The sequence below is a fragment of the Euleptes europaea genome, chromosome 9 (assembly GCF_029931775.1).
Source record: "Euleptes europaea isolate rEulEur1 chromosome 9, rEulEur1.hap1, whole genome shotgun sequence".
Classification (NCBI taxonomy): domain Eukaryota; kingdom Metazoa; phylum Chordata; class Lepidosauria; order Squamata; family Sphaerodactylidae; genus Euleptes; species Euleptes europaea.
In genome coordinates, this window is record NC_079320.1 from 11,972,373 (window position 1) to 11,991,401 (window position 19,029).

The 19,029-nt window shown below is 44.9% G+C and overlaps 1 protein-coding gene across 1 annotated transcript in view; it reads left to right on the forward strand.

The window, feature by feature from the left end:
• Nucleotides 1-857: 857 nt before the first annotated feature.
• CFAP299 (cilia and flagella associated protein 299) overlaps nucleotides 858-19,029 on the forward strand; it is a 177,570-nt gene continuing 159,398 nt past the window's right edge. Inside the window, exon 1 of the mRNA XM_056855792.1 lies at nucleotides 858-904. Coding sequence (XP_056711770.1) covers nucleotides 860-904 — 45 coding nt within the window. The 5' untranslated portion in view covers nucleotides 858-859. The remainder of the gene's footprint in view (nucleotides 905-19,029) is intronic.

Sequence of the window (19,029 nt, forward strand, 5' to 3'; positions counted from 1 at the left end):
CCTATCAACTTTCTTCATTGTCCAACTTTCCCACCCATACATAGTAATGGGGAATACTATGGTATGAATTATCTTGATCTTGGTTGCCAGCAACACATCCTTATACTTAAGGATCCTTTGCTACCTGTATAATAATAATTATAATGTAATAATAATAAAATAATAATAAATCATTATTTTATACGCTCCTCCAAAAGATCTCTGTTTCCCATAAAGGAACTAACTTCACTTTGTCTGAATCTCCCCTTGTCTAGCCTTTCTTGTTATCCTTCTATATTGACTTGTCTGCCATGGAGTCCTCCTGTGTGTTCCAGAGGATTCTGGGAGAAACACTCCCAGAAAAGGAGGTAGGGTTGCCAACCACCAGGTAGGGACTGGCGATCTCTCGCCATTACAGCTGTTCTCCCGCCAACAGACATCAGTTTAAAATTATTTATTTATAGGGCTTGCAAAGTTCATTAATCAGCTAGAGATCTTCCATTGAAAGGCATCAGAGATGGGCAACAGGAATTGTCCACGTCATTTGATGGATGGTCGGTCCCTAAAGATGATGAGTACAATGATTCTGTTACTGAGAACATTGAAATCCGTATGGCTTCTGTCCTTCACGAGCCATGTTATATAACTAGGAGCTTTTCGCTTGGCCAAGGATCACACGTTTCTGAAGTTGTGTGGTATTCCTCTTTCCAAATCTTTAATTATCTTTTTTTTTTTTAAGGTCATTGTGTGCCAAGTTTTTACATAGCATTTGCAAATGTGGCGGATTGTATCGGAGGCTTTCCTTTCCTTGTCTTTTGAGATGTAAGTGTAGATGAGTATGGCTTTGCCTCTTTGGAGCTGTTGGGGAATGTATCTCGCCATGATCTCGCAGCAGCAACTGGCAGGGTTCGCTACTTTGCTGGCCGTAAGTGTGCCTTTGATTCTGAGATATTTAACCGCCTATTTCTGCGATCCAAAGAAGGTGTCTGATTAGACTTGTGAGTGCAACTGGACCTGTGAGATAAGCCTCCTGCATTGCTGTGGGCAGTATGGTCCCCTCCTTGGAAGTTTTACGATCTAAATATCCCTTTTGTTTAGTTTATGTATTGAATTGGTGCGTTTCAATTGCCCAAAATGAGTTATGTGTTATGAATAATTTCTCAGAGGATGCATTGCAGTTTTTGGTAGTGTTGATCAAGGGTGTGTGCGACTGTTTCAGAACTAAGAACAGTGGGAATGTATCATGAGATTCAGCCGCCATTGCATTTTTAGATGCAAACTTTATTTGCATATAATTTCAATCAGCCTATTATATAACAGTGAATAACAGTGGGGTTGTCAACCTCCAGGTGGTGGCTAGAGATCTCCCGCTATTACAAGAGAGCCAGCGTGGTGTAGTGCTTAAGAGCGGTGGTTTGGAGCAGTGGATTCTGATCTGGAGAACCGGGTTTGATTCCACACTCCTCTACATGAGTGGCGGAGGCTAATCTGGTGAGCCAGGTTGGTTTCCTCAGTCCTCCACATGAGCGATGGAGGCTAATCTGGTGAACTGGATTTCTTTCCCCACTCCTACACATGAAGCCTGCTGGGTGACCTTGGGCTAGTCACAGCTCTCTTAGAGCTCTCTCAGCCCCGCCTACCTTACAAGGTGTCTGCTGTGGGGAGGGGAAGGGAAGGTGATTGTAAGCCGGTTTGATTCTTCCTTAAGTGGCAGAGAAAGTCAGCATATAAAAACCAACTCTTCTTCTTCAATTGATCTCTAGGCAATAAAATTCAGTTCCCCACTTTGGCAATTGGACTCCATGGCATTGAAGTCCCTCCCCTCTCCAAACCCTGCCCTCCTCTGACTCCACCCCCAAAATCTCCAGGTATTTCCAACCCGGAGCTGGCAACCCTAAATGACACTAACTGAGCCTTTTGCATTGAGTCTACAATACCCCCTTCCTGAAATTATTATGCTCTTTCAGCTCCTGGGAAGAAAAAAAACCTGGAAGCCCATTGGTTCTTGTAGGTTATCCGGGCTGTGTGACCGTGGTCTTGGTATTTTCTTTCCTGACGTTTCGCCAGCAGCTGTGGCAGGCATCTTCAGAGGAGTAACACTGAAGGACAGTGTCTCTCAAGTGTGTAGGAAGAGTAATATATAGTCAGAAAGGGGTTGGGTTTGAGCTGAATCATTGTCCTGCAAAAAGTATCAAAGGTAATGTGCTAATCATTGTCCTGTAAGTATCAAGATAATGTGCTAATGAGGGTGTGGTATGTTAATATGGAACCATTGTATCCTTGAGTGATCTGTTAATGTGTGAAATCCAAAGCTAATCCGCATGGCTATTGTGGACTGTAGTCTTTGTTAGTCTGGAGGTTTTCAGGACAGGAAGCCAAGCCTTATTCATTCTTAAACTCTCTTCTGTTAAAGTTGTGCTGATGTTTATGAATTTAAATGCCTTCTCTATGCAATCTGACAAAATAGTTGGTAGAATTGTCCAGTCTTTCAGTGTCTTGGAATAAGACCCTGTGTCCTGTTTGTGTCAGTCCATGTTCAGCCACTGATTTCTCAGGTTGGCCAAGTCTGCAGTATCCTTCATGTTCTTTTATCCTTGTTTGTATGCTGCGTTTTGTGGTCCCGATGTAAACTTGTCCACATACATACAAGAAATAAAGCTTTTCAGTCATAATTACAGATCTAGATCTGAAAATGCTAGGAAAAAATGTGAAGTTGTCAGAAGCAAAGCATCGATACGTTCCTCCCCACCACCCTCAAGTTTCAAGATATGATTCCAGACAGGAAGAAAGTTGATTCATTTGAAATGTGGGCTGTAGGAGAGTTTTACAGATACCGTGGACCGCCAAAAAGACAAATACATGGGTTCTAAATCAAATCAAGCCTGAACTCTCCCTGTAAACTAACTGAGGTTATCATACTTTGATGAGAAGACAAGACTCGCTGGAAAAGACAATAATGCTAGGAAAAGTAGAAGGCAGCCGGAAAAGAGGAAGACTCAACATGAGATGGACTGACTCAATCAAGGATGCCATGGCCCTCAGTTTGCTAGACCTGATCAAGGCTGTTAAAGATAGGATGTTTTGGAGGCTGTTAATCCATAGGGTCGCCATAGTTCAGAAGCAAATTGACGGCACTTAACACTCATGCAGTGGAGATTATAAACAGATCTTTTCTGTTAAACCTGGATTATGATTTTTTTTTCCTGAGTAAAAATGTTTGGCATGAGGCTCAGGCCGTAGATCTTAGCTGGCATCTTTTCTCCAGCTTTCGTTAATTCAAACATTATGGCTGGCTGCTTTGCTTTCCAGCAATGATTATTATGAAAACAGAAGGCGCGACCGGAATGCCGCTGCAAGTACTGGCATCAAGTGGACGCGGTTCTGCAGAAGGAACAAGTGATGCGACCACCCTCGTCCTCTCCCTTTAATTTTTCACAAGCTCCCTTTCATTGTTCGCATGTGCTGCCCCAGGTGGCATCTCGGTGCCAATGAGTCAGCAGTGACCTGGATAGCCCAGGCTAGCCTGATCTTGTCAGATCTCAAAAGCTTTACAGCGGGGTTCTCGAGCTCAATTGTTATGAGAACCGGATATGACATAATTATCACTTGGGCCAGGCCAGGCCTCACCAGCCCAGATCGAGAGTAAGGAGAGGGTGGCTTCCTCGGCTGGCTCGCAGGCTGGATAAGAGCTCTCGGGGGGGCGGATTTGGCCCCCGGCCCTTCTGTTTGACCCCTGCTTTAAGAAGAAGAAGAGTTGGTTTTTATATGCTGACTTTCTCTACCACTTAAGGGAGACTCAAACTGGCTTACAATCACCTTCCCTCCCCTTCCCCACAACAGACACCTTGTGAGATAGGTGAGGCTGAGAGAGCTTGACTAGCCCAAGGTCACCCAGCTGGCTTCCTGTGGAGGAGCGGGGAAATAAATCCATCTCACCAGATTAGCGTCCGCCGCTCATGATGAGGAATGGGGGAATCAAACCCCGTTCTCCAGATCAGAGTCCACCGCTCCAAACCACCACTCTTAACTGCTACACCACACTGGCTCTTTACAGGGTCAGCCCTGATTATTAGTTGGATCAACTACCAGAGGCTTCACAGAGGCAGGCAATGGCAAACCATTTGCATGAGCAGTGATGAAAAAATAATCTGACCATCAGTGGCACCACCAGTGGATTGCCCCAGACCTCTCAGAAAACATAGCTTAGCGCTCCTTTTTTCAGATACAGTACCAAACTTACCGGTTAGTGTGGCCAGATTTGCCTGGCTGGCAACCAAAATAAGACAAAATGTGCTTAAGGCTTTGGAATAAGCAATCTGTGATCAGAATCTGTATTGTTTAGATACGTTCCTATTTTCCATTACATTTTTTTATGTTATTATTCCATATCTATTTATGTATGTATTCAATTTTTAACTTTGTAGGACCATCAATGGAAAAGGTACCCTTGAACATGTGAACACATGAAGCTGTCTTATACTGAATCAGACCCTTGGTCCATCAAAGTCAGTATTGTCTACTCAGACCGGCAGCAGCTCTCCAGGGTCTCAGGCAGGGGTCTTTCACATCACCTACTTGCCTAGTCCCTTTAAACTGGAGATGCCGGGGATTGAACTTGGGACCTTCTGCATGCCAAGCAGATGCTCTACAAACTGAGCCACAGCCACTCCCCTCCACTCCCTTAAGATGCTATTAATGATAATCATAAAGAGACATCTTCTAATATGGTTTACAACCATATTGTGGAATGTGTTTGCCCTTGCTTTCACTGGAATCTGCCTTAAGACGTTATTAATGATAATCGTATAGAGACATCTTCTAATATTGTTTTCAACCATATTGTGGGATACGTTTGCCCTTGTTTTCGCATGGAAACTGCCATTTTCAGAACAGGGCGGAGTCACCTTTTCTTGTTTCTGCTTATTTTCAACGCACACAGCCTAGTTCGCCCTGATTCAAATTAGCTGTTAGAAACTGTCATGAGTTGCAGGAGGAGGAGGGGTGTCATCCTAAGCACACTTGTACCTTACTAAGCCCGCTGACTTCAATAGACTTAGAAGGGACTAACTCTGCTTAAGATAGTCCTGCAAGTTCACTGCCGGATCAGTCAGTGCATAACATACCTGCTATTGTGTATGAAGAGTTTGCACAGCTTGCTGATCCGCAACCAGTTCTACTGGTACCCCACAGTACCTAGGGCTGTGCATTTGTCTAAAGAGGACTAGATGGTTGGCAAGAAAGGGCCAGGTCTTTGTGAAGGCCATATCCAGATGCCACTTTTTTTGGGCATACTTTGACAGTCTCCTGCCATCTCATAAAATCATAGACTTGGAAGGGGCCATATAAGCCATCTACTCCAACTCCCTGCTCAATGCAGGATCAGCCTAGAGTATCCCTGACAAATCTACTGTAAAAAAATTCTTCCTAATGACCAGCCGGTACCTTTCCACCAGTAATTTATACCTGTTATTGTGAGTCCCATCCTCTGCTGCCAACAGGAACAGCTCCCTGCCCTCCTCTAAGTGACAGGCTTTCAAATGCTGAAAGAGAACAATCATGTCCTCCCTCAATCCCCTCTTTTCCGACTAAAATCTGTGTGAGAGAAGGAATCCCCACCTGTATTTTTGACCTTCCTTCCTTCCTTCCTTCCTTCCTTCCTTCCTTCCTTCCTTCCTTCCTTCCTTCCTTCCTTCCTTCCTTCCTTCCTTCCTAACTGGTTTGATTCTTCCTTAAGTGGTACAGAAGGTTGGCATATATAAACCAACTCTTTTTCTTCTTTTTCTTCTTCTACATGGTCATTCTCAGCCTTTTTAAACCAAGATCCTTTTAACCAAAGAAGTTGGGGATTGAACCAGAGCCCCTGCCTCTGGAAACCACATGCTCTGTAAACTCAGCCAAGGGCCCTCGGGTTTGAAATCCCATTACAAACAGCTTCGAGCTGTGTGAGAGGCAGGGGAGACATATTTCAAATAAATAATTTTTTTTCTTTCATTTCATAAGTGGTCCATTTAGAAGTAACCTCGTGATCTGAGTCAACGGCATTAGAGTTTTGCTACTGGGCGCAAGCGGCTGTGGCGGTGGTGATGTGCGATACGCAGACACTTGGAGCAGGTAGCAGAGGGAAGACCCAAATCTGATTGGCACGGAGCCAGAGGGGGAGGGAGCTTGGAAGGAAGTGATTGAGTTGTATGGTTTTCCTTAATAAATTCTGGTGTTGACTTGGAGGGGAGCCATCGGCGCTCAGAGGGTTGGGTTCAAATGCGGCACACCTGGAACTGCTCAGTTATGTATACAAGCTCCTTCCAGAGGCGCACGGTGTGCTGCCACCGTATTCCCACCCCCAACATTCCATGCTGACCTCTTAGTATTCAACCCATGACTTGCCAAGACCTCTTCCCTTTCTGGGCTTCTGAGGCAGCCAAAGGAAAAACGCTGCTTGTTGTTACCAAGATAGAGCAAAGTGCACACTTGGGCCAAGTTTTGGCTCCCCACGCCTTGAGCATGCAAAGACTCGTCAGCTTCGTTTGCAGGTGATGTGTTCTTATCGCTTGGGGTCTGGCAGGGTTTTGAGGATAGGCTTTTCCCTCTTTAATCATCCCTTGCAGTGGGAATGCGAAGGCCAACTTATGTCTTTGCAGTGACTGTATTCCATGGGGAGGGGGGGGGATACACAGGCTGCTGTAGCAACTTTATCCCAGTGATGTACACACAAAAAATGTTAACATAAGAACATTAGAAAGACCATGCTGGATCAGACCCAGGTCCATCAAGTTCAGCAGTCTGTTCCCACAGTGGCCAACCAGGGGCCTCTAGGAAGCCCACAAACAAGACGGCTGCAGCAGCACCATCCTGCCTGTGTTCCAAAGCACCTAATATAATGGACATGCTCCTCTGATCCTGGAGAGAATAGGCATGCATCATGACTAGTATCCATTTTGACTAGCAGCCATGGATAGCCCTCTCCTCCATGAACATATCCACTCCCCTCTTAAAACCTTCCAAGTGGGCAGCCATCACCACATCCTGGGGCAGGGAGTTCCACAATTAAACTATGCGCTGTGTGAAGAAATACCTCCTTTTATATGTTTTGATAAAGTCACCCAGCTGACTTCATGTGTAGGAATGGGGAAACCAACCCAGTTCACCAGATTAATGTCCACCGCTCATTTGGAGGAATGGGGAATCCAACCCGGTTCTCCAGATTAGAGTCCACTGCTCCTAACCTCTGCTCTTAACAGTACACCATGCTGGATTATCAGAGGAGTGGTCTCTCAGCCTCACGGGGCCCTGTGTGTTTGAAGTAATGTTGGAGAGGGTTTGAGTGAACTGCTGGCTTTTCTATTTTCAAGGGCGGGGGGAGGTCTTCATTTTTTACCTCTCTGCTCCAGGAGAATGCACTCAAGGTCGAGTTGTCTGATAAAATCTGTAACACTTGCAGGTCTCCATTTTAAGAAAGCTACAAACAGCAGCCTGTCAGCTCCTCCATCAGTCCCTAAACATTACCTTTCTCTTCTCCTCCCCCGTTATAGTTACTTTCCAAATCTATCGTAGCTTCCTGTACAGGAGGGAAGCTTTCTGTTGCGGGGAAGGCAGCATGGCGTAGCCTGATCTCATCAGTTCACAGAAGCTAAGCAGGGTCGGTACTTGGAAGGGAGACTCTGCTGAGGAAGGCAATGGCAAACCACCCCAGCTTCCCACTTGCCTTGAAAGCCCTTGCTGGGGCCATAGTTTATGGGAAGTTCCTAGTTATGGCAGGTATGCAGCGGAGGGTGGGGGTGGGCTGACAGAAGATATAAATTCTCCAGATATGAGAGGAATGGTGGACCTTTTGGCAAGTTCTCACAGGAGACTCCATCTTGAATGACAGTCAGTACCACATGGAGCAGACAAAGGGGAGGCAGCCTGGATTAAGATTCCAAGGTAATGGGGAACTCCTGAAACTACTGCACCAACTATGCTAAATAGCCAGCCTTAGATTAAGACCAGCTAGGGCATGTTAGAGACAAGGTCAGAGGATTGTATGCTTAAAACCTTTTTTTTAATTCCTTGCTCGATCCCTTGCTGTGTAGAGTATGTGCATGTACATTTTCTTTTAAATACATTCTTTCTAGTATACATGCACATAGATCTCTACCGCTTTAACTCGTTATCTGGAAAGGTGCCAAGGGAAGGGTTGGCAGTAGTTTTGTACATCGCTATTTTCCCAAGAGTGAGTAATTATGATATATCCTCCACACATAGCAGGAGAGGAGAGCTCTAACAGGAGCATGAAACTGACTAGACCAGGCTTGAAACTGACCCAGTCCTAAGGAAGTTGTAATGGAACCAGGAATTGATTAATTAGCACAAAGGAGACCACAGAGCTGGCCCTCTGGGAAGATCGTTTTTGAAATTGACCAGCTGGTGGCAGCGGAACCCAGAGAGTAACAGAAAACCTTCTGAGAGTCAGGCAGTATCTAGAGAGTGGCTGGGTTGCTGAGAGGAGACTTGGGATAGCCGTTGAGTGCTCAGACCCTTTGGAGGATGAAGAGGGATGGGGCTCGCAGGTCAGTGGGAGCATTTCCCCACAGTGATAAGCAATGGGATCTTCATCTCCTTCCATCCTACTCATCACAGTTCATCAAAAACAAAACTATGCGAAGGATAATGACCTCATGATAACAAAACCGTGGAGGGGACGAAGGAGAACATTTGATTTGATTTTTACCATCAGTTTGATTGACAGACACTTCAAGTTCCGTGATTTGTTCCAAGCTCTAAGATGGTAAAAATCTAAGATGAAACAAAGGATGTATATTTGAATCAAGGAGTTGAAATCCTTCTGCAACATGTTGTGGCATGATTTCTGAGTGACTCGCTGGAGGAGGAGAGCAGACAGAAGGGGCAGGAACGCCGAAAAGTCATATGAAGAAGAAGAGTTGGTTTTTATATGCCAATTTTCTCTACCACTTAAGGAAGAATCAAACCAGCTTACAATCACCTTCCCTCCCCTCCCCACAACAGACACCCTGTGAGGTAGGTGGGGCTGAGAGAGTGTGACTAGCCCAAGGTCACCCAGCTGGCTTCATGTAGAGCAGTGGTTCCCAACCTTTTTTTGACCAGGGACCACTAGGACTTTTTTGTTCGGTGCAGGGACCCCAAGGTTCAAAATAAAAATTCCGAGAATTTGAAAATAAACTTTAATCATAACTGTTAGTTAAACATTAAACTTAGAATAATATTTGAATATATATTTTTATAATAGAGAACTTTTAATTGAAAATATTAATTTATTATGGGTTTATAACTTTGTTTCGCAGACCTTAATTTAGTTCTCGCGGACCCCTGGGGGTCCACGGACCCCCGGTTGGGAACCAGTGATGTAGAGGAATGGGGAAACAAATCCAGTTCACCAGATTAGCCTCCACCGCTCATGTGGAGGCGTGAGGAATCAGATCCAGTTCTCCAGATCAGAGTCCACCGCCCCAAACCACTGCTCTTAACCACTACACCACACTGGCTTTTCTAATCAACCCCTCGGCTAATACAATGCGTATAAATGCTGCTTTTCTTGCCTTATTGAGGTTCTTGTTTTGCTGTTATATTGGAGATTGCTGCCTAATCCAAAATCTTAACCACTACACCACACTGGCTCTACCTTCTCATATATCCCTGCCAAAAACCTTTAATTGCATAACAGACTCTTGTACTTTCTCTTGCCTGGAGGCCTTAGGTTCCCAATGGAAAAGATGACCATATCTCAGGAGCACAGAGGACACAGAAATGCCCTTCCCAGAGTCATCCCACTTGGCAACTCCGGGGAGCTCTAAAAAGAACCTCAGAGAACCTGATGCCAAAAGTCAGAAACTCTTGGGATGTGGGTAATGGTCTCCCGAGACTAAATAGTCCTGCTCCATGGCTCCATGTGTTGGCTCAACCCCCCAGCATGCTTTCTGGGATTCTTGCTTGAAGACATCACAACGAGAAACGCAAACATGCATACATTTTGTAGTTTTAAAATACTGGGAGTGATCTCTCCTGTTTGACTACTGTTAAAAAAATGGTCCCGGATATTTTTTAAAAATTAGAAGGTTGAAGAGTTGTATTCCCAGGCTGGCCAAAAAATGAAAACTTTAATAATGTAAATAATTCTATGTGGTAGCTAGTTATAGATAGAAAATCCCTCGAGCAAAAGAAGTTTATTTTTACAAACCAAATTTATTTTTGCGGTGAAAGCAACTGCTCCGGGCATGTCTGAACACTGCTGCTTGCTTTCAAGAGAGACAGAAGAAGAAGAAAAAGAATGTGATTTGGACCCCAATCCGGTCCTGATTAATTTATTCAAAAGCTGGCTTTCTTCATTTCACTGCACAGATAACTTCATAGGAACTTCTCAGGGAGTTAGATTGAAGTTAGCTGTATGTTTGGTCGCTTTGACTGTTAATGGCTGCAAGGGGTAGCCACGTTAGTCTTGCAGCAAAAATGTGGCACCTTAAAGACTAGGGCCTTCTCTGCATGGATTTTTCCCGTGACAATCACCCCTCCCCCTTCGACTACTTTGGGGGTTCCTTTTAATTATGCACGTCTTTCCCAACCTTTAGAAATCACTTCGCTCTCTCCCTGATTTTCCTGCATTTTCTGGATGCTGCCAGAAACAGCGTACACAAATAAATGCGTACATGACACCCCAGCACAAGTCCAGAGGGGTAACCGTGTTCGTCTGTAGCAGCAAAAATAAAACAGAGGTCCAAGCGGCACCTTAAAGATGAACAAAACAGATTCCACGATAAGCTTTCGTTGATACAGATCTGCCAAAGTCTGAATCATGAGAGTTTATGGCGGAATTAATTTTGTTCATCTTTAAGATGCCACTTGGGCTCCAACACACTTCTTCTTAGATTGTGTCTCTTCTGGGTTCCACTTGCTTCCATTCTCTTGGGCCAGGATGATGTGTTTTAGTCGCAGATGTGCGAGCTCTGGCTTGGGTATTTGTGATCCGACTTCATTTGGTTATTTGCCTGTGTCGGGTTCAGTGACAGTGTCACAGTTTTAGGCCTGATTTATGCCTCACCACAATAGAAGCATCAGCAATGCAGTCTGGGGGATTTCTCAGCCGCTGTTTGGATTCCATCTGCGGCATGGGGTGGCTGCTGCCGTTATTAGGATTTAGTGAGAGACAAGTGCCTTTCAAGTTGAAAAGACCCCAATAAATGTTAATCATATCTGCTCTTTCCCCCTTTTAAAAATGATTCTGTGGTTTTGGAACCATTCAGCCTAGTAGATGAGCTGCTTCTTGTGGTGATTTGTCTGGTCCTGAGCTCAGACATGTCTATAAACGATGTTGGCAAGAGGCAGAACTACGAAGTAGGGAAGAGACAGCAATTCGGAGGTCCTGGTGTGAATCTCGCTTCTTCCATGAAGTCACTAGTGACCTAAGGCAAGCCGTTATTTTTGTAATCTTCAATTCCTGCCCCCAATCTACAATAGGGAGTTAATAATTTTGGCCTGCTTCACAAAGTTGTTGTAAGGTTTATGACAAAATAACGTATTTGAGGACATTTGAACACCATATGTCCATTAAAAAGGTAAAGGTCCCCTGTGCAAGCAGCGGGTCATTCCTGACCCATGGGGTGACATCACATCCCGACGTTTACTAGGCAGACTTTGTTTACGGGGTGGTTTGCCAGTCATCTTCCCCAGTCATCTTCCCTTTACTCCCAGCAAGCTGGATACTTGTCTTACCGACCTCGGAAGGATGGAAGGCTGAGTCAACCTTGAGCCGGCTACCTGAAACCGACTTCCATTGGGATCAAACTCAGGTTGTGAGCAGAGTTTGGACTGCAGTACTGCAGCTTACCACTCTGCGCCACGGGGCTCCTATATGTCCATTAAGGATTCATTAATAAGAGTATTATTCATCTCTGATTTTATTACCCAACAGAACCAACTAGGAAAAAATGCATTCCTTCAAGATCAGGGAACGACTAGTAAGTGACCCCTCCTCCACAGAGTAGTCATGACTATGGCTGTTCATGTTGTGGTTCCCTGTGAGTGTGAGAAAAGGACAGTGTGATGTGGTTTCGCATTCAGATTTCAACTTTCAGAGAATTTCGGTGTTCTGTCAAAAAAAAAAGTCTATCTTTCCTGTAAATACAATGAGTCCATTTGCACACATATGACGCAGTTTCACCTGTCAGGAAGCTGAGATGGGCTGGTGTTCCCAGTGGAGCATGTGCTGCTCGACAAACCCAGTTTGGCTTCTGCATAATGGTGGGTTGGCAACATTGAATGGTATCTTAAGACCCAGAGGGGTTGCTGAGTTGCGTTTCCAGAAGCAGGGCTTCACCACTGTACATCATTCCTTGCCCTTCTACATGGCTGACAGAAACAGGAAAATGTTTCCTGCACCTCCCCAGAAAAAGCACAGCATCTGGTATGGTGTGCCAGCATGGTGTAGTGGTTAAGAGCAGTGGTTTGGAGTGGTGGAGTCTGATCTGGAGAACCGGGTTTGGTTCCCCGCTCCTCCACATGGGGGGCGAGGTTAATCTGGTGAACCGGGTTGGTTTCCCCACTCCTCCACATGAAGCCAGCTGGGTGACTTGGGCAAGTCACAGCTCTCTTAGAGCTCTCTCAGCCCCACCTACCTCAAAGGGTGTCTGTTGTGGGGAGGGGAAGGGAAGATGATTGTAAGCCGGTTTGAGTCTCCCTTAAGTGGTAGAGAAAGTCGGCATATAAAAACCAACTCTTCGTCTTCTTCTTCATCATCAGAACTTGTTTTTTTAATCATTTCAACTGAGCAACATGAAACCAGAGAGCAGCATACTTTGTGTTCTTTTTCCTTTGTACCAGCGAGTTGTATTTGCCAACAGAAAATACTTTTTTTTTAAAGCAAGAGTTGAGGGAAGTTTGTTGGGGCGAGATTAGAGAAGCCTTAATCTTTTAGATTAGATTTTCGGGGAAAGGCTCTTTATTGAAGTTCTTCGTTTCAACCCGGCGAATGGTGATAAACAAATTCCTCCAAGTGCCAATTGATCTGGGTGGGAAGTGGAAAGCCGCCCCAATCCAATTAATGGTGGAGTGTTGGATGCTGCTTTCCCCGCGCGAGCCCAGCTTGCACGCTTAACGGGCTCAGCTGTTATCCTCCCTGACGGGTCGCACGGTTTCCATCGAGAGTCTCCCGCCAGCAAAAACATCCGCTGCGTTCGTTTCACCTCCAAATATTTTTACACTTCTGCTCCAATAAATAGAAGCTGCCCCCCTGGAGCAGATGAGTTAAAACCTTCCCTGTACCAAAGGCAGTCCGTCAACGATTTGCGCCCGAGAGGGTATACTGCCTCTCCTAGTATTCCTCCTAGGCTTGCCAACCTCCAGGTACTAAGTAAGCCTAAATAGACACCTCTGTGTATAAATGTAGTTACTCCAAATCTAACACAGATCAACCATACAAAGTATAGCTAAACAACAGACTGTATTATACAATAACATTGACAAGCAGATTTCCTCTTCACTTTTGATCCTCTGCTTTGGGACTGAGTAATACTTACCTGGAATCCATACCTGAAAGAAGAAGAAAACCTTGAATTGGTACCTGTTGGACTTTTTGTCTGTCTTTAGGATAGTGAGTTTTGGAAACCTTGGAATATTGTGACTTTGTGTCTTTATGCTTAAGAAATAGGACTTTTTGTATGTGCTTGTCAATGTTATTGTATAATACAGACTGTTGTTTAGCTATACTTTGTATGGTTGATCTGTGTTAGATTTGGAGTATCTTCCAGGTACATAGAGCCCCGTGGCACAGAGGGGTAAGCTGCAGTACTGCAGTCCAAGCTCTGCTCACGACCTGAATTCGATCCCAACGGAAGTTGGTTTCAGGTAGCCAGCTCAAGGTTGACTCAGCCTTCCATCCTTCCGAGGTCGGTCAAATGAGTACCCAGCTTGGGGGGGGGGGGGGCGGTAAAGGGAAGATGACTGGGGAAGGCACTGGCAAACCACCCCGTAAACAAAGTCTGCCTTGGAAACGTCGGGATGTGATGTCACCCCATGGGTCAGGAATGACCTGGTGCTTGCACAGGGGACCTTTACCTTTACATTTTACCCAGATACTAGCTGGAGATCTCCTGGTATTACAACTGATCTCCAGCCAATAGAGATCAGTTCCCCTGGAGAAAATGACCACTTTGGCCATTGGATTCTCTGGTATTGAAGTCCCTCCCTTCCCCAAACCCCGCCCTCAGGCTCCAGCCCAAACACTACCCGCCGGTGGCAAAGAGGGACCTGGCAACCCTAATATCCCCCAGGGCATTACGTTCTGCCAATAACAACCTCCAGGTGGTCCCCGGCCCAAAGAGTGTTCGGCTGTCCTCAGTTAGGGCCAGGGTTTTTTCAGCCCTGGTCCTGGCCTGGTAGAACTCCCTTCCTAATGAGATCAGGGCCCTGCGGGACCTCAAGGAATTCTAGTATTATCTGTTCTGAATCTCTCACCCTCCAGCTTCAGCAGATGACCCCGCATTCTGGTATTATGAGAGAGGGAGAAAAGCTTCTCCCTGTCCACTCTCTCCATACCATGCATAATTTTATAGACCTCTATCAAGTCTCCCCTTAAACACCTTCTTTCCAAACTAAACAGCCCTAAGCCTTTTAACCGCTCCTCTCATGGGGCAGTTGCTCTAGTCCCCTGATCATTTTGGGTGCTCTTTTCTGCACCTTCTCAAGCTCTGTAATATCCTTTTTCAGGTGTGGTGATCAGAACTGTACACAATATTCCAAGTGTAATCTCACCACAGATTTGTACAAGGGCAGGATGACAGCAGCAGTTTTAGTCTCTGTTCCAATCAGTGCCCTTCATAGCTAGATTTTCCCTGGTTCAAGTTTAACCATGATGTAAAATTACAAAACCGTGGTGTGTGTTTTTAGAGCTTGCCCTGGCAGTAGAAAATATAAATTTGTCCTGAACAGAGTGAAGACATTTCCTGATAGGCCCCAGTGCTTTAAAACCTGTCTTCAGTTGAAGCTCACGCTCAATGGAAGTGTTCTTACCTATGTATGTGTGTTAAGTGCCGTCAGGTCGCCTCCAACTCATGGCGACCCTATGAATCAATGTCCTCCAAAATGTCCTATCTTTGACAGCCTTGCTCAGATCTTGCAAATTGAGGGCTGTGGCTTCCTTTATAGAGTCAATCCATCTCTTGTTGAGTAGGGTCTTCCTCTTTTCCTGCTGCCCTCAACCTTTCCTAGCATGACTGTCTTTTCCAGTGACTCTTGTCGTCTCATGACGTGACCAAAATATGATAGCCTCAGTTTAGTCATTTTAGCTTCTAGGGTCAGATCAGGCTTGATTTGATCTATAACCCACTGATTTGTTTTTTTTGGCAGTCCACAGTATCTGTCATGCTCTCCTCCAACATCACATTTCAAAGGAATCTACTTTCTTCCTGTCAGCTTTCTTCAGTGTCCAGCTTTCACACCCATGCATAGTAATAGGGAATACGATGGCATGAATTAACCTAATCTTGGTGGCCAGTGACACATCCTTACACTTAAGAATCTTTCCTAGCTCCTTCATGGCTGCCCTTCCCGGTCGCAATCTCCTTCTGATTTCTTGGTTGCAGTCTCCCTTTCAGTTGATGATGGAGCCGAGGAATAGAAAGTCTTCAACAATTTCAATTTCCTCATTGTCAACCTTAAAGTTGTGTAATTCTCCTGTAGTCATTACTTTTGTCTTCTTGATGTTCTTACCTATGGGGAGGGTTAAATAATGACAACAGCACTGTTAGGGGAGGGGCCATGGCTCAGTGGTAGAGCATCTGCTTGGCATGCAGAAGGTCCCAGGTTCAATCCCCGGCGTCCCCAGTTAAAGGGACTTGGCAAGTAAGGTGATGTGAAATACCTCTGCCTGAGACCCTGGAGAGCCGCTGCCAGTCTGAGTAGACAATACTGACTTTGATGGACCAAGGGTCTGATTCAGTAGAAGGTAGCTTCATGTGTTCATGTGTTCACTGCTACAACCAAGGTTGAATGCAGCTGGAAGTTCAGTTCTTTTCATTTTGCTGCAATCTGACAGCCCTGATTATAGCCAGCTCTGGCGTTTTAATTAATGGACTGTATTTCTCCACACAGATGTTTGAAAAATTTCGCATTGCTGACATACATAGGTTTTTTTTAATTAATTTTATTTTGATTTCAAAAGCTCAATTTAAATTTTGCTAAAGGCTTGTATAAACAAGAGAATGTGTGTAACTAAACAGCACTTCCCTCTTGGAATCCACTTCTTTGCTTCTGGGTGGTCACTACAAGATTCGTTGCTTTTCTATGGTAGAAAAATATGGCACGGGCTCTCTTGCACAAATTAAAACACAGTGAAATTCCATTACCAGTTGAAGTACTTAAGCAGTCACACCACAACCGATTTATCATTTCCAGGATCAGTTGGTAAGATCATTAATGTCTTTTTACACTGATGATTAACGCCGTCTCCAACAATGTCCAATTTTGGGCCAAAGTGAACAGAAATTGTAGTGTAGATCACCAGTATGCAGTACCATACATTACAAACAGTGCAGAAGCAATGGGTCTAACATAGGGTTGTCAGGCTCCCTCTTATCACCGGTGGGAGCTTCCTTGTAGGGGAGAGCAATTTCTTCGACCAGCCTCCTGCGATCTTCCTTGCTTCTGCTGCTGAAAGCCAGGAAGGCTTGGCCAGAGATTCCTTGTGGGGGGAGCAATTTGTACGTACAGCGCATGCAATAATTATCCTTCCAGGTTTACCCCAAAACTGATGGGGACGCTCTAGCATGCCCCTCAAAAAAAACTGTATGGAAACCATAGAATTTTGGGCGGAATGTACTAGTGTCTCCTTCACTTCCAGGTTATCCCAGAAGTAAGCCCGGAAAGGACATTATTTCGCCGCGCGCTGCCATGCACCCTAGACTAACAGTATTGTTCCCTGCAACGAACACATGAAGTGTGGGCATCATACATAAATGTACATGCAACTTTAAATACCATTAATTCAGGCATGTATGTACTTATATATGGTGTCTACACATTCATTTGTACCCTACCATGCCATTTAGCAAAATTTAAATATTTCCTCCAGCCTAAAGGGAAGGGCTGTGGCTCAGTGGTAGAGCATCTGCTTGGCATGCAGAAGGTCCCAGGTTCAATCCCTGGCATCTCCAATTAAAGAGACTAGGCAGGTAGGTGATGTGAAAGACCCCTGCCCGAGACCCTGGAGAGCCGCTGCCGGTCTGAGTAGACAATACTGACTTTGATGGACCAAGGGTCTGATTCAGTATCAGGCAGCTTGATGTGTTCATGTGTTCCTCCATCTTAAGGGGCCACTTAAGTTGGAGGAAGAGAGCCAGCATGGTATAGTGGTTAAAAGCGGTAGTTTGGAGCAGTGGACTCTGATCTGGAGAACTGATTTTGATTCCCCAGTCCTCCACATGAGCGGCGGAGGCTAATTTGGTGAACTGGATTTGTTTCCCTGCTCCTCCATGTGAAGCCAACTGGGGGACCTTGGGCTAGTCACAGCTCTCTTAGAGCTCTCAGCCCCACCTACTTCACAGGGTGTCTGTTGTGCGGAGAGGAAGGAAAGGAGATTGTAAGCCCGTTTGATTCTGCCTTAAGTGGTGGAGAAAGTCAGCATATAAAAACCAACTCTTCTTGTTCTTCTTCTACTTCCCTCGGCCAGCAGAAGGCTTCAGACTTTGGTGAGTGGAATAATACAGGACATTATCGGTTGGCTCCTACCAGCTTTTCTGTTTAATTTTGCCCAATTCCCCTCCCCGCTGCAACTTCTGTCTGGCATGGCTTTTTGTCCACATGGATCCTTTCATCCCCAGCGTAACTTTTCCAGTGGTCCTATGAGGCCTTTTTTCACTCTTTTGTATCATTGCAATGCTGGTAGGGTTCAATCAGCATTATATCAATGTTTCCTCCAGCATTCATTATAATGTGTGGAAGTGCTCATCCTTCACTATGGTTAAGGAGTTGTGGGCGCTCTTCCTCCTTCCAGCCCTCCCCACTGTATAAATCCTTTCCATAACATCTGCACCAAATTAATAAAGTTTAATTAATCAAGATGCATTCCTGACCTAGGACTTGAGATCAGAATTTGAGTAAATCCTAAATCACAAGCGCATCCTGGGAAATTGTGTGGCCTGGTTGAATTTTCTGGTAGCACATCAATTTATTTATTTAATTAATTCATTAATACCCTTCCTTTATCCCCAATGGGGACCTAAAGTAGCTCACATCATTCTACTCTCCTCCATTTTATACTCACAACAACCCTGCGAGGTAGGCTAGGCTGATCCGTGCAATGAAAATCCCGAATGTTGTTAGGCATACATAGTTGTGGGGTTTTGTGTGTGTGCAGTGTGGATACACTGCACCATGGTTATTTGTAGATTTAAGGCTTCATAACCGATGGTTTTATTAATGAAAGCCAAGACTGTTTGCCAGAAAATATTTAAAGTACAGTGAAAATGCAGATGCCAAAAGATTGTGAAAATGCAGATAGTTTGGTGCGAAGTCATGAGAACTCAGATATTACGAGAATGTATATTGCTCATGTAAGCAGGATTCATAATAGTTGGCAAAAGCAGACAGAGACTTATTTAAATATGAATGGTGTTCAGGAAGAAACTAGGAGGGTTTTTTGGGGTTGTTAAAAAACTTTTACATGAGTTCTGCAATTTGGGATTATCATATGAAATTGAGTAGTAGTAGGTCCATGCCAGACAAAAGGAAGTACTTCTTCATGCAATGCATAAGTAACTTACAGGGTTTATTATCATAAAAATGGTGCCTTACATGGTTTGAAAAGAAGACATGGCAAATTCAGGAAGGATTGGTTAATCAGTGGCTATCAGCCATGACACTTAAGTGGAATCTCTACATTTAGAGGCAGTCTACCATAGTGACTGTCACTATACTAGTGACAAACAGCAGGGGCTGGCCATCACTTCATGCTGGGTTAGACAGAACAGCAAGAATAGGGTTGCCAGCTCTGGGTTGGGAATAGGGTTGCCAAGTCCTTCTTTGCCACCGGCGGGAGGTTTTTGGAGT